This window comes from Orcinus orca, chromosome 6 (assembly GCF_937001465.1).
Source record: "Orcinus orca chromosome 6, mOrcOrc1.1, whole genome shotgun sequence".
Taxonomy (NCBI): Eukaryota; Metazoa; Chordata; class Mammalia; order Artiodactyla; family Delphinidae; genus Orcinus; species Orcinus orca.
In genome coordinates, this window is record NC_064564.1 from 85,588,966 (window position 1) to 85,604,237 (window position 15,272).

General features: G+C 48.5%; 1 protein-coding gene across 10 annotated transcripts in view; it reads right to left on the reverse strand.

The window, feature by feature from the left end:
* The window catches only part of FBXO10 (F-box protein 10), an 81,680-nt gene that overhangs the window by 16,644 nt on the left and 49,764 nt on the right, over positions 1-15,272 (reverse strand). For 9 of the 10 annotated variants that reach the window (XR_007477780.1, XR_007477782.1, XR_007477781.1 and 6 more), the window contains 7 exons: positions 14,464-14,613; positions 11,796-11,932; positions 7,051-7,121; positions 5,237-5,389; positions 3,770-4,039; positions 1,725-2,035; positions 424-605 (listed from right to left, as the gene is read on the reverse strand). Coding sequence is in view for 7 of the 10 variants with exons in the window: in XM_049710802.1 (XP_049566759.1) it covers positions 424-605; positions 1,725-2,035; positions 3,770-4,039; positions 5,237-5,389; positions 7,051-7,121; positions 11,796-11,932; positions 14,464-14,613 (1,274 nt within the window). In the remaining 3 variants the exon portion in view is untranslated. Of the gene's footprint in view, positions 1-423; positions 651-1,724; positions 2,036-3,769; positions 4,040-5,236; positions 5,390-7,050; positions 7,122-11,795; positions 11,933-14,463; positions 14,614-15,272 lie in introns of those variants that run through there. The other variant, XM_049710803.1, reaches the window with a different exon arrangement.

A 15,272-nucleotide genomic window follows, 5' to 3' on the forward strand; every position in this document is an offset into this window, starting at 1 on the left:
GGGCAACAGCAGCCACAGCAATGAACACTTGTGTGATACCTCAGATATGCTGCTAGGTCACATGATCCTATTTAAACTGGTGCTACAAAGCAGACATTATTAACTGGATTTTACTAAGGCTCAGAGATGTTGAGTAACTTGCCCAAGGTCACACAGCCAGTAACTGGCAGAGGTGAGATTTGAAACCACATACCCCTGATTATTTTAAAGCTTATTCCCTCCTAGGGAGTCAGGCTCAGGTTCTCAGCCCAGGCCTGACACAAAACCCAAGCACCAGAGCCGAAAGCTAGCAGGACTTTACCTGACCAGAGCCGAAAGCTAGCAGGACTAGGGAGCAAGGGCAGCTGCAGTCTCTGAGCCTGGCTTCCCCAGTGACCTCACTGTGGTTCTAGAAGATTGGTTTAGGCAACCCCAGGCACTTACTTTTTCTTGAAGACCAAGAACTTGTTGTTCTGCATGATGCATTCTTGGTTGTTTGAGATCTGCTGAAAGATGGTCTTGTTGGTCTTGCCCTGGAAGACGGTGTTCTCCTGCAGCAGAGCCTTGGCACGGCCCTGCACGGCAATGCCGTAGGCCCGGAATGAATGGATCCGGTTCTTTATTACCTGGGAGAGGCAGCCAGAGCTTGTCACACCTCAGGGACTCCTAGACTGGTAGGGGAGCCAGGTAAGTGAATCACCAGTTATAAAACTGAGGGGTAAGAGCATGCTAGGTAGGTCAGCATTGAGCCATGCGAGCTCAGGGAAAGGCTATCAAGACCAGCCCAGAGAGAACCAGGAAAGGCTTTCTGGAGGAGGTGATGGGTAAGCGGTAGGAGTTTATCAGGTACAGAGCAGAGGAGAGTTGTTCCAGGAAGAAGGAACAATGTGCAAAGACCCAGCAGATGGGGTGTGAGCCACTGGCGACCCAACTGAGGTAACAGCGAGCCCTCCTCCCCTCCTCTGCTCCCACAGTGCTCGGATGCAAAGCCAAGGGATTCCTTACTCCTTGCTGAAGTCACTGACTCATGAAGTCACAAAGCCGAAAAGAGGCTTTGCGACTGTAACTTCACAAGGGCAGGGATTGGGTTTGTCTGGCTCAACACTGAAACCCTAGCACCCAGCTCAGTGCTGTGCGTAAAAACGGAGCTCGGGGCTCAAGGTCCTGTGGGGAAGAAAAACAGGCGAAGGAACAGACACAGAGCACTGTGGGAAGTGCCCTGTGAAGGGTGGGCATAAGCACCTTAGAAGTACAAAAAAAGGGCACCTCAAACAGCCTGGGGGGTCAGAAAGGGCTTCCAGAAGAAAGGGAGAGCCAAGCTGTAGGACTTGGTAGGTAGGAAAAGGGGAGAGAAGGCTACTCCGGGTATACAGGGAACAGTGGGTGCCAAGGCCCCGAGGCAAGACTTCTCTCCATTAAGCACATACTGCGTACCGGGTCCTTTGCGAGATTATTCTGTTAGGAGAAGAGAGCTAAAATAGCCCTGATCTTGAACTGAAGACCACAAAGATACCTCGGGTGGCACCCCCGCCCCAGCTTCCTGCCAGTACCCCCTGTTCCTCCTTCAGGGCCCAGTTCCCGCGTCCCCTCTTGCATGAAGTCCCCCTGCATCTCCCAGGCTGGGTTTTGGCAGCACCCTTGCAGAGTGCTCAGGGTTTAAGGTTCTGCTTCTCAGCAGAGAGGGCACGAGGGCTCTCCTAGGGCCATGCCCTGCATAGGCACACACATCACACACACATACATACCTTCGTGTCGGACGTGGGCAGCAGCTGCAGCCCGCTACCCCGGTTGCCAATGATGTCGTTTTCAATGACAGTGCTGTCACCCTTGGTGATGATGCCATGGCCTCTGTTGTCATAGATACCATTGCCTCGGAACTCCACTTTGCACTGGGCCTCCACCTTGACCCCACTCTGGTGATTGCAGGAGATGCTGTTGTTGGCCACACGGGTGAGCTGGCTGCTCTGGGCCACAGTGATGCCTCTGTCCCCATTAGCATGGATCACGTTGGTGATGACATGCAGCAACTCACTACTCTGGACATAGAGTCCTGAAGCTGTGGGTAGAGGGGTTGGGAGCAGAGAAAACACAGGGTGGTCCCAGGGTCACTGCTGACAATACCACTAGGAAAAGCCTTCCCAGAACTCTGCACCCAGGAGAGGGGGAGGGGGAGGAGAGGTAGCAACATGTAGAACCAGCCTTTGGCGGTTGCATCTTCTAAGCTGGATGACAGAGCAGGAGGAAACCCAGGACCAGCAAGGAAACTGTTCCTTCTGCACCAAGTCCTCATTGAAGTGGCCAGGGAAACATGATGTGACGAGATTCCTTAGGCTCAGCTGGTCTTCTGGCCCAGGCTCTCGTCCTGTGCTGGCATGCCTCCTCCAGCAGCCTCATCCTACCCCCATCTGCACCACCTGTGACAGGAGGCTCACTACCTGCTCAAGGCTGTCCGTTCCACCTCTAGACAGATCCACCTGCTAGAAAGTTGTTGTTTGTTTTGCTTTCCATTCTGAGCTAGAATCTGCCTCCCTACTATTCTGGGAAATTTTCTTATTTCTTAAGAAATAAGAAATTTCTTAGCGACACTATGTTTGTAGAAAAAAGCACAAAATCAGCAGGCTTAGAGCCGCGTGGGGAGAGGCAGCATGGCATGTGAACCCGGGGTGAGCAGGAGTTCTCCCCAGTGGTAAGAGGCACCAGCAGCACCAGGAGGAGGCTGTGGGAGGATGCCGACTGCGGGGTCACATGGGAGCATTCTGAGCTGTGAGCTTGCAACCCCGAACCTTTTGGTGCCAACTGCCTGTTGCTTCTCCTGGTTTGGTTGAGAACAGCAAAATTAAATCAAGTATTTGTGGATTTATGTGGCTTTGCTTGTCCTACTGGACAGCATGGCCATGTAGAGGAAACCCTGAACTGGGAGGGGACAGAACTCATTTTCCGGATAAGTGGGCTGGGGCCATTGGCTACCCATCTCCCTGCCTCTGCCACTCCCAGGGGGATGAGCTTACTAGGGCCCAGGGACCTCTTTTTAACAAGCTTTCCTCCATCAGCCCCCCAGAGTAATTCTGATAATCAGCCAGGTTTGGGAGCTGTGGAGTTGGATGAAATTCACGATAATTTTTTTTCCAATTCAATAAACATCAAACACCTACTGTCATTTTTTAAATCAAGTTTAAGATAACATGGATTTTAAATACTCTTATTTTCTGTGTTCTCTAAGAAAGAAAAACCACTGCCAATTAAACCATGATATGCCATCAACTGTAAGGTGCATCTCATCAGAGATGTTAAAATGTGAAAACTGTGTCTCAGAATTGATTGGAAACGTGTCTGCCAGGTGTGGGATTGGTACTGAGGGGAGGGGGCACCAACAGGAGTGGGATTCAGTTCCTTGCCTCAAGTTCACAGCCTGTCAGAGTGGATGAAACAGCCACAGAAACAAATACAATCCCAGGCCCCCTAACAAGTGCCACTGGGGCTGGGGGAGAGCACAGGCCAAAGGAGAGAAGGACAGAGGGTGAGGGCGAATTTGCAGTGGGCTCTGAGGTCCGAGTTATTTGGGACGTGTGGATGGGAGAAAGGGAATTTCAGGCAAGAGAAACAGCAAGAGAAAGGCGGGGTGGGGTGGGTGGGAACAGAAAAGAATGGATTCAAGTCAAGGGCAGTGAAGTCCAGGGGGCTGGGGTACCGGGTAAGTGGCTGAAGGAAGTGGCTGATGAGGCTAGAAGGGCCTTAGGGCAGGCAGAGCACGGGAGGCCCTGGAGCAGGGGCTGTAGGGAGGGGCACTCACCTCCGTTGTGATTAACAGTGTTAGACTCGACCAGAGCTGTGGCGATGGGCCGGCGCAGCAGGTCGTCATCCTTCTCCAGCTCCGTCTCCCAGAGGGTGGCGTCCCCGTCCTCGCCAAAGTTCTCCTGGGCCACATGGCCTCCAGGGGACTCCTCGGAGCCATCCTTCTGGCTGAACACTGCCACTCCATACACGCCATTGTAGCTGACGTGGTTGCTGGTGATGTGGGGTAGGCTAGATGACATCATCCACACACCACAGCCCTTATTAGCTGGGACAGTGAAAGGAGCTGGTCACTGAGGCCGAGTGACAGGCGAGGCAGCACCCAGTGCCTCCCTGAGAGGGGAAGCAGGAAAGGTGCTGGCCTGGAGACAGAGTCCCTGATTTGCAAATGGCCTCGGACAAGTCACTTTACGGCCTGGCTGCAGGCTTCTTCATACAAGAGGGGTAATAACAGGTCAATCTCACAACGGCAATCATTCCATGGGGTATAAAAGTGCTCTGGGAACTGTCAAGGCCCCACTTCCAGATGAGAAGCACACAAGCCCATGGTGACAGTGCCAAAGGGGCCCTCAGAGCTCATCCAGCCCAACTCCTCCCTGCACAGAGATGGAGGTGGCCTCAGTTTGAGTTCCAGCCCTACCACTTCCTAGCTGTGTGACACTGAGCAGGTTATTGAACCTCTCTGTGCCTCAGCTTCCTCACCTTTAAAATGGGGTTACAGGAATTCCCTAGCGGTCCAGTGGTTAGGACTCCAACACTTCCACTGCAGGGGGGCATGGGTTCAATCCCTGGTTGGGGAACTAAGATCATGTAAGCCACACAGTGTGGCCAAAAAATTAATTATAAAATAAAATAAAATGGGTTTAATAACTGTACCTACCTCAGAAGGTAGTCATGAGGATTAAATGTGCTAATGCATATAAAGGGCTTAGCAAGAGTCCAGAGCCTGAATGTAGGTTAGTATAATTATTATTATTATTAGAGATGCAGTCCAGAAAGATGGAAGCTTCGCCCCAAATCACAGAATGAGTGAGAACACTTTTCCTTCTACGATTACCCTATTTCTCCCATTATATTTTTAGTTCTCTGGATCAAAAGAAAGGATAAGAGAAGTTAGACGTCCATGTGTGAGAAATTAAATGGCCCTGGCCTTATGCAAGATCCACTCCTGCCTTTTGCTGTTTTAAGCAGGGGATAACGCTCTCTGCTTTGGGGTCAAGTGACCAAGGGGTCAATCTGGATTAGAAGGTGATTTATGAGAGCCTCGTGCCTTCTATGTGGGTAAGTGTAGGGTCTATGTGGCTGTGACCTGAGATGGATGCTATTCTTTAAGATGAGATCTCTGAGGCCCAGGGAAAGGCAGCAACTTTCTCAGGACCCACAGGCTGGAGATGGAACCTGGGCTGCCTGCCTGTCTCCAGGCTGGGCTGGGTCCCAAACCCCTCGCCCAGGAATGTGCCCTCACCGTAGATGGTGTTTCCTTCTAGCAGGCCTTTGCCTTCATCCCCGACAACAACACCATCGGAATAGCCAAAGCAGATGAGGTTGCTCCTGAGGATGGGGACCCCTCCTCGGCGGATGTCCACACCTCCCCACTGATTCTCTCGGATGACATTTTCTACGGGAAGAGGCAGAAAAGAGGGTCAAGAGTCACCTACAGTGCTGGCAACGAGGACTTGGACAGCTGACAGAAAGGCAAGTCTGGACAAAGACGCCTAGGCCTTCCCGTCAGCAGTCAGCACCCCGAATTTTGTCTGGTGTTTGACTTTCTAGGGACTTGTCTACTGTCTGCTTTCCTCAAGGGCAACGTTCGTGTCTGTCTTGTGGTCTCCTACATCCCCAGCATCCACTGTACCCAGCGGCCTGGACGACTGATGACTAAGAACAGACTGGCTTTAGAGTCCCTGGACCAAGGCCAGGCAGGGCTGTTCTGTCCTGGGGGGCTGTCCTTGGGAGGGCTGAAGCAGAATCCAGCCATTCCCCCACACGCCTAGGAAGGCGCTAGCCTGTCCTTCTCAGCCTCAGCTCTGGACTGACCACAGCCTTCCCCTCCTCTCCCCTCCACCATGTCTCTGGGAGTGAGCGGGCTGAAGAGCCACAAGTTAGAAGGGGTGTCCTGGGACACTGCTGCCCCAGCATGGTGGCAGGGCAGACTCTCAGCCTCCTGCAACAGGACTGCAATGGCTCATGAGACCTTGTGTGGCTGGCCCCTCCCTGCCTGCCTCTGGGACCCCATCTCATACTCCTTGCCCCTTGCTCACCACACTGCAGTCAAATGAGCAACCTCTGTGCTCCTCAGGCATGCAAAGTCTATCCCCACAGGTAGCCCCGTGTGGAATCCTCGTTCTTTTCCTGGGCTCCTTCCCATCATCCAGCTTCTGGCTTACATGTCACCTTCTCAGAAAGGCCTGCCCTGACCATACAATACTAAATACCCACACAGTTCCTCTATCACCTTATTTTAATTATCTGTAAAGCACTTATCACCCTCAGATATGACTTTCCCTGGGGAAAAAAATGCTTTTGTTTTTTTCCCCTCCTAAAATGTCAGTTCTTGACAGCAGAAATCATGTTTTGTTCACTGCTGTATCCCCAGCTCCCGCATACAGCATGTACTCAAAAAACGTCCGATAAATGAAGGAAGGCTGGATCCAGTCAGGGGGATTCACTGGCCCAATATTTACTGAATCTCCTTAATGTCCTAGGTATGGCTATGCTCTGTGCTGAGGCTACACTGACGTACCAGACAGACTTGATCCTTGCCTTATAGGATACAACAAAAGAGACTGACATTAAACAGATCACAAGAAATTAAGTAAAATATCCTGCAGAGCAGGCCTACTGGGTAGAGTGAGTGTAGATGTATAATGGGAGGTCAGGGCAGACTTCCCCCAGGAAATGACACTTAGGCTGAGACTCAAAGAATGAGCAGGAATTGGCCAGGCAGAGGGGAAATGGGGATGGACTGCCAGAGCAGGCACAAGCCCGCAACAGCCAAGAGGAGGGATTCAGACAGTTTGTGTGGCATGAATGTTTCTGACAGTGTTATGTCAGAAACGGCCATCCATTCAGATCCTGTAAGCACCAGGCCTGGCAAAGAGCAGACGCTCTCTCCCTGCCTGATAAGCATGGCCAGTGCATGGAGCCGGCATCCCCAAGTGCTACCCACTATCAAAGAGGCCAGTGTGTCGAGGTGAAGGACTGGGTGGGTGGGAAGCCTGGGACGTTGGCTTGGCTGTAGTCACTGGGGGCTTCAGCTCCAGGCAGTCCCACCCCTACCTGTGATGAGGCCTCTGCCATTCTCATTCACAGCTATGCCGGCTGCACTGCCCTTGAAAATGTGGTTCCGGCTAGAATGGAAGGAGAAGACAAAAGGTGAGACCAGACCAATGTCATGTATCAAAGACAAAGCCCATCCAAGGTGCCTGCCTTCTTTTGTGGGCTTCCCAGATGGCTCAGGTCCACAGGGGCATGAAGCACCTCCTCAAGCCCCAGAAGCCAGGCAGTTAGCAACCTTCAGTTACCACTGACCCCAAATAACCTACAACTATGCCACAGAAGCACATATCATTATATCCATGTCTCTGAAGCCTCTCTGGACTGTTATCCACATATAAACACCATGATTTTATTTTACTTTTTATTGACGTACAGTTGCTGTACCATATTATCTAAGTTGCAGGTGTACAATATAGTGATTCATGATTTTTAAAGGTTATACTCCATTTATAGATATTATAAAATATTGGCTATATTCCCTGTGTTACACAATATACCCTTGTAGCTTATTTTATACCTAATAGTTTGTACCTCTTACTCCCCCACCTCTATATTGCCCCTCCCCGCTCCTCACTGGTAACCAGTAGCTTGTTCTCTGCGTCTGTGAGTCTGCCTCTTTTTTGTTATATTCACTAGTTTGTTGCATTTTTTTAGATTCCACATATAAGTGATATCATACAGTATTTGTCTTTCTCTATTTCACTTAGCATAATGCCCTCCAAGTCCATCCATGTTGCTGCAAATGCAAAATTTCATTCTTTTTTATGGCTGAGTAGTATTCCACTGTGTTTATATACCACATCTTCTTTATCCACTCCTCTGTTGATGGACACTTAGGCTGCTTCCATATCTTGGCTATTGTGAATGATGCTACTATGAACACTGGAGTGCATGTATCTTTTTGAATTAGTGTTTTTGTTTTCGGATATATACCTAGGAATGGAATTGCTGGGTGATATGGTAGTTCTATCTTTAGTTTTTGGAGAAACCTCCATACTGTTTTCCACAGTGGCTGCCCCAATTTACATTCCACCAACAGTGTACAAGGGTTCCCTTTTTTCCACATTCTTGCCAATACTTGTTATTCGTATAAACACCATTTTAAACAAATGTCATCATGGTGCATGATGACAGGTAAAGTCTTGGTAGCGTCGAGAATTCCTAGGAGGCTGTGTTAAGCTTGTCTGGGAGTGATTTATGTCCCTGAATCAGATTCTGCCTGTAACAAGCCTACTGTCTTCCGTTTGTATCCAGCAGCTACTCTTTAGCTTATTTTCTGTTAACTCAGTCGCCTATCCACTGAATGAAAACATAAAATAATGACATGCCTTATAAGAAGAAAACCAGATTTTAAAAAGAGGGTTTTAAGAATATCAGACAACACATATGAGAAACCCCATGGGCTGGGCTACACACAGCCCTACTACCATGGCAAGGCCTCGTGAATATGTTCCTTAGAACCAGACACCCGAGCATGTTAAAGGACATGCATTTCTCTCCAGTCTCTCTACCTTGGTTTCTTGCCTGTAAATACAGAGCCAGTCACACCCAGACCCTAGCAGAACCGGGTTATTCCTGGAGCATACACATTTGCTGTTTGTTACTTTTACTACCAGGAATGCTGTGTTCTCCTTCCCTACTGGAGGGGCACCGGCCCCCTCTCTTAGGAGGTGCCCTCCTACTTCCTACCATGCATGCAGCGGAAGGATTTAGATCCAGATATTCACCTGGCTCTTCAGAGCCTAACACAGGGCCTGGCTCCTCACAGAACCCCAGTGATTAGCAGTTGGCTGATAAATCTTCCCATCTCCTAGGGCAGGGTCCAAATGGTTTACTTCCTTCGGGGGAAGTCAAATGCCAACTGCATCTACATTATGTGTTTGGAGTAGAACAAGGTTAAAAACATCCTTATGTTTTTATTCAGACAGATCTGAAGTATCTGCTTTGATGTGATTATAATTTAATCAGCTGATGGTTACTGTGGGCTTCTAGAATTCAGGGTCAGATGTAGTCCCTGGGCAAGGCACGCCTCATCCATATTTCTGAGAGCTGTGCCATAGCAGCAAATGCATGAGTGGTTTACTTTTAATACAAATCTCACTCACCTTCAGAAAGGATCCATGGCCACTTGGAGAAACATGTATGTGTGTGTACATAGGGTGGGCAGAACAAAGATAAAAGAAGTATCAGAAAACAGTAGGAAAAGGGGACAGATCATTGTTCCAAGAACCAAGGATGGGATATTAACGACAGATGAGCCAGTCTGAGTCCTGTGCTTCCTTGCAGCCAAGGCAAAAGAAGAGAAACACCATAGGTTATATAACTCACCGGCAAAAAAATACGCTGTGGTTTGCCTTATCTAGGCCACTTCAGGGATCTCGAAATTCATTCTGTATCCTCCCACAGATCCCTATCCGCCATCACAGAGAAACATAAAGGAAAAAAGCACAACCTATTCTCTCAAAGCGACTGTTTTAAAAACCCAAGACACTGATCTCGTTGTAATATTCCTTGCTCAAAACCCTTCAACAGTTCACCAGCACCCGCAAGTTCTGGGTGTATGGCTGATATAACAAATTATCACAAACTGAGTGGCTTAGAACAACACAAATTCATTATCTTCCAGTTTAGGAGGCCAGAAGTCCAAACTGGATCTGATGGGGCTGAATCAAGGTGCCAGCAGACCTGTATTCCTTCTGGAGGCTCTAGGGAAGAATCCATTTATTGTCTTTACCAGCTTCTAGAGGCTGCCCATATTTCCTGGCCTGTGGCCTCATCACTCTGACCTCTGCTTCTGTTGATACATTTCCTTCTCTCTGACTCTGACTCTCCTGCTTCCCTCTTCTAAGGACCCTTGTGATGACACTGGGCCCACCTGCATAACCCAGGATACTCTCCCCATCTCAATGTACTTAGTCACATCTGCAAAGTCTCTTCTGCCTTTTAAGACAGCATATGCACAGGTTCCAAGCATTAGGAAATGGATACATCTGGAGCGCCATTATTCTACCCACCACACTTGGTATTCGAGGTCCTCCGTGCTCCAGCATCAACCCCACTTTGTAGGCTGATCATCTACTCAGCGCCCCCGGGCATCACATGCCCAGACATACCACCACATTTTTTACACCATTTTCCCTGGACATACCCCAAATTTCACTGCCCCAGGCCCAGAATGCCTTTTCTATGGCCATAAAATCCACCTCATCCTTCAAGCACAACTCAAATGTCAGCACCCCACGTGCCCTGCCCTGACTTGCTCAGCTGAAATTGTGGCTGGGCTCCTTCTGCACCTGCATGAAGACCTATAAAGCATATGCTTTGGTGAGTCTTCCCTCACGGCTCCCGTCCCCAGAATGAGACTGCATGCTCCACGGAGGAGAGACTATTTGTACACACTTTTTATACTGCTGTCCCTTTACATGGAATAAACCCTCAAATGTGTGTTAAATGAATGACATGCATACATGCAAACCCATACTCTTATCTTAAGGCAATAATGCAAAAGATGGAAAAAAAGCTCTGTGATCACTAATTGTTTTTAGTAAGCTGTCTATAATAGCGAAAAAATAGAGGCCTAGCAGTAATAGGTCCCGCAAGCCATGCGGCGTGGCCAAAAAAAAAAAAAAAAAAAAAAATCCAGAGGAACAGTAATAGGACTGGTTCAAAAATGAGGGAATATCAAAACAATGGAACAGTTCTGAAACTGTCCAAAGTGATAAATACAAAGGTTCTGCAACAGCATGGAAAAGTACACATGGAATAAAGCAGGGAAAAACTCTCAGAATACATTTGCTGAACATTAATGCCAGTGATTTTTGTAAACTGCAGACATAACTGTGTGGGTCTTCTACTCCAAATCTTAACGTTCAAGCTGCAGTGACCAAAGGATCCAAGATTATCAGGGACAGTCCCAATTTAAGATGTTTTATACTAACGTCACAACTTGTGTCAGACCTTTTCTCAAGCACCAGTGGGCCGTGTGCTACCCCTGCATCTGCTGCGCTCTGCTGCTTTACTCAAGCTGCTTCCTTTACTAGGAATGTCCACTCCCCATCTCCATGAGAGTCCAAAAGCTCTACCTGTATTTCAAAGTCTAACTCCAATGCCACCTCCCAAATGAGGCCTCCCACAGCCCCCTAGTCAGAATGATTCCCCTTCTCTTGGTACCACTTTGATAGTATTTATCACAGTCTGCGCCATATGACAGATGGGAAGGCAAATCCACGGCCCCTCCCACCTACAGCTTACACCACTGATTGATCACAGCATGCTTTCATGCTGACGTCAGATGTAGCCTCCAGATCTTAATATAGCATCCCAGGTAGCCAAAATCAACTGACCAGAGTTGTCAGGTGAGTTGAAATCTCTATGTCATTCCCATCTTAGCATTATTTCTGAGCACACATGTCCTCCAGACTAAAGTAAGCTCCTAGGGAGCGGAGTCTGCCCTTGTTTACCTTTGTTATCATTATTAGAAGTGCTCAGTAATGTTTGCTAGGCCCCACCTAGTTAACTGGAAGGAAACACAGACACAAAAGCACAGAATACAGATGCAATACCACAAAAGGTTGTGTGACTGAGGTGGGATTATGGGTGAAGTCTGTCTCTTCCCTGCTTGCATCTGTACAGTTGTTTTCATAAAAATGGTTTCAAATGAAGCAAAGACAGTAGGGAAACACAGAGATCGGAGAGGAAAGAGGGACCATGGGTGAGCAGGATGGTCTGGGTACAGTGGCACATACCTCACGACTGGATTTCCGTGGTACAGGATGTAAATGCCAGCCTCCTTGTTTGAAAAGATTTGATTATTCCGGATGATGCCTTTCCCATTGCCAAGGACAACAATGCCAGAGCGAAGGCCGTGGTGGATCTGGTTACACTGCAAGTGAACACGAGACACCACAGAAGGCAGCTCAGACACGCCACTGAGAAGCAGAGTGCTCATTGCTGCCCCACTGCAGGGCCAGGATGAACCAGCAGAGAAAACTACGTTGCTGGAAGATCCCTAGCACAAAAGAAAGTGAATGGGCTTCCCTGGTGGCACGGTGGTTAAGAATCTACCTGCCAATGCAGGGGACATGGGTTCGAGCCCTGGTCAGGGAAGATCCCACATGCCGCGGAGTAACTAAGCCCATGCACCACAACTACTGGGCCTGTGCTCTAGAGCCCGCGAGCCACAACTACTGAGCCTGCGTGCCACAACGACTGAGCCTGCGTGCCACAACTACTGAAGCCTGTGCACCTAGAGCCTGTGCTCCACAAGAGAGGCCACCACAGTGAGAAGCCTGCACACTGCAATGAAGAGTAGCCCCCGCTTGCCGCAACTAGAGAAAGCCCGTGCGCAGCAACAAAGACCCAACGTAGCCATAAAGTAAAAAAATAAATAAAAATTTAAAGAAAGAAACAACAACAAAAAACAAAGTGAATGGACGCGGCCCTGCCCTCTCTGCACAGGTGCACACGTTGACACCTATGAGGGAGACTCCCAAGAGAGGAGTCTTCCCCACCCAGACTCTTGGGATGTAGTTACGCTGGCACTTACTGCTGAGGGCTCCTGCCCTTCATCTGCAATGCACACTACTGAAAATTGCTGAGCCTCCAAAGAGTCCCCAAAACACACGATCATTGGCTAGGCCATGTCACCCCAGGGCCCAGGGCGCCCACCTCTCAGAAGGGGGCAGTGCCCCAGTACATGGGAACTTTGGCTAAGCGCAGTCCCAAGGGGCCACCCAGGGAAGGAGTGGGTCACTGGCTTCTAGTCTTCCCTTCTCATTTGGGGGGGGACCTGTGGAAGGTACAGCCCCAGGGAGCTTAGGTGTCCCATGAGGCATGAGGTCACCAGGTATACGAGCTATAATGACCCTTGGAGATTTTCATACCGTGCAAATGGGAAACAGGCCCAGGGTCATATAGTATGTTTGTGGCAGGGCCGGATCTGAAACCTAGTTTTTCTGTTTCCCAGTCAGTTAGTTGCTTTTGGACAGTGATGAAAATTTTAGGTTATAATAAATTATAATAAAATTGTTTCACTCTGATTGCTAATTTATAGCCTAAATACAATCCTATATTTAAACCAAAAAGCTAGCTGTTTCTCTTCCAAAATTATTTAATGGAAACACAGTTCCAGTTTGCTTTAAAGTGTTTCATGCTGCAAGCTCTCCTATTCTTACTCACTTTTCAGATTTTCCCCTGAAGGATTTGGCAGACTCACCAGAGTAACCGCTGCCTACAGAAGTCCCTCACAGGGTTGAAAAGCACAGGGAGAGAGGTGTAAGCAATGGTATTTCTATCCTGCACTGTTTCACAAAGGCAGGTAGTACTCCCTTCCCCCTCCACCTGCTACACTGTCCTGTCCCCCCATCCCTGGAAAGGCAAACTCCTCTCATCTCTCTGGCAACAGTGGCAATAATTTCCTAAGCCAAGGCCATGCATCAGATATCAGTTGCATGGCAGAAAGAGTGAGAGAAAGGGGCTGGCAGAGGACACTGGCCAGGCACGTCTCTTGAAATATAGTTAAGAACTTGCCTTTCTCTGCATTTGCAAGGGCAGTCTAGATATACTGGGTTAAGGACATCCACCCTGAGTCAGACTGCCTGGATTCAAAGGCCAGCGCTAGCACTAGATGTGTGATTTAGGGCAAGGTCCCTAGCGTCTTTGTGCCTCCGTGTCTTCACCTATGAAATGGGAATAATAATAATTCTATCTCACAGGTTGTGTAAGAGTTAAACCATGATTAAATAAATATATACCAAGTGCTTAGAACAGTATCTGGCATATAATAAGCACTATGTATAGGATGGATATTATTTTTCCAAGCCCATAAAAAGTCCACTATGTTTCTCAATTTCTGGGAAACCTGTCTCTCAGAGAAGGCTGGAGCAAAACTATGGGGCAGGTCTTTCATGTCACTGGTCTCACATTCTAGGATTTTAAGTGGTTTTCACACTGGCTAAGATCAAACTCACTATGGCCTCACGATATCCACGAAACAAGTTATCTTCAGAATAAATATCCTACGTGTCCTTTTAATAGTAAAGAATGAACTAATTTGGTGTTTTATTTTTGATCCAAGTGTCTTTCATGGCAGACATATCTTTATTCTTACCGAACTCAAAGCCCACAAGAGCATATCAGGGCTGAGGGAGGGAAGGCCCTGTGAATGTCCCTGTCTATCCAGTCCTCCTCCTTGCTAGGGGAGACTGCAGGGACGTACGTGACTTAAGCAAAGTCACTCTCAATACATGGAGAAAGAGACCCAGAGTCACAAGGACACACAGAGAAAAGGGCAGGAACTACCTGCAAACAGGAAGCAACAGAAATTCAAGATGGCAACATTTGCTTAAACATCCTCAGAAAAGGTTTCTGAGTACCAAGAGCCACCCTGAAAGGGCAAGAAGATGGAGGAAGTACCAGAATGAGAGGGTTGGACTTTTTCCGGATGTCTACGCCGGCCTCCGCGTTGTCATAAATGTTGTTGCCGGCGATCAGGCCTCCGCCCTCCAAGCGAAGAAAGATGCCTGACGCTCTGCAGTGGTGAATGTGGTTCCTGAGCATGATGATCTAGGCAGAGGAGAGAGAGCCATTCATTTTCCTGTCACAAAGGTATTTTAAAAAACTGCTTGGGGAATACCTGAGTCTTCCTTCCCGTCTGGTCTGTGCAGTTCTACCTGATGCCACACCAGCCACTCTCCGCCGTGTGCTCATGAGGACTGAGCCATTTCCGTGTCCTTCCTGGCTTTGCCCTACAGGCACTGCACCAACCTCACGCCAGTTCTTTACTAAAACCCGGATGGAAGCCTGGCTCTGAGCTCCACATTCACAGCCTCTGAGCAGGATAAATAACTGGATGACGGCATGGAAAGGACGCTTGGAGAAGGTGGGATTTAGTGGTCTGCAAACTCTACATGCAGTGCAGTTACATGAAGATTTCCAGTGGTCCAAGGGCACAGCTACTTTGAATGGAATCGAGTGCCAGATCCACCACTTCCACACACACCTTTGCTGAACTTCACCTGCCTGAGGAAGCACCTGAGGGTAAAGTACCTTGTAGGCTGTCCTCTCCCACCTTCCCTTTTGCTTTCCACTTTTAAGACAAATACCCATTCTTGCCCGCTTTGCATATCTTTTGCTGTATTATTATCCTGGGGTGGAAAAACCAATGGAACTCCAAGCTAAGAGACAATTGCAAGTGTTGGTATAAGATAAAGAAGCCTCTTTAA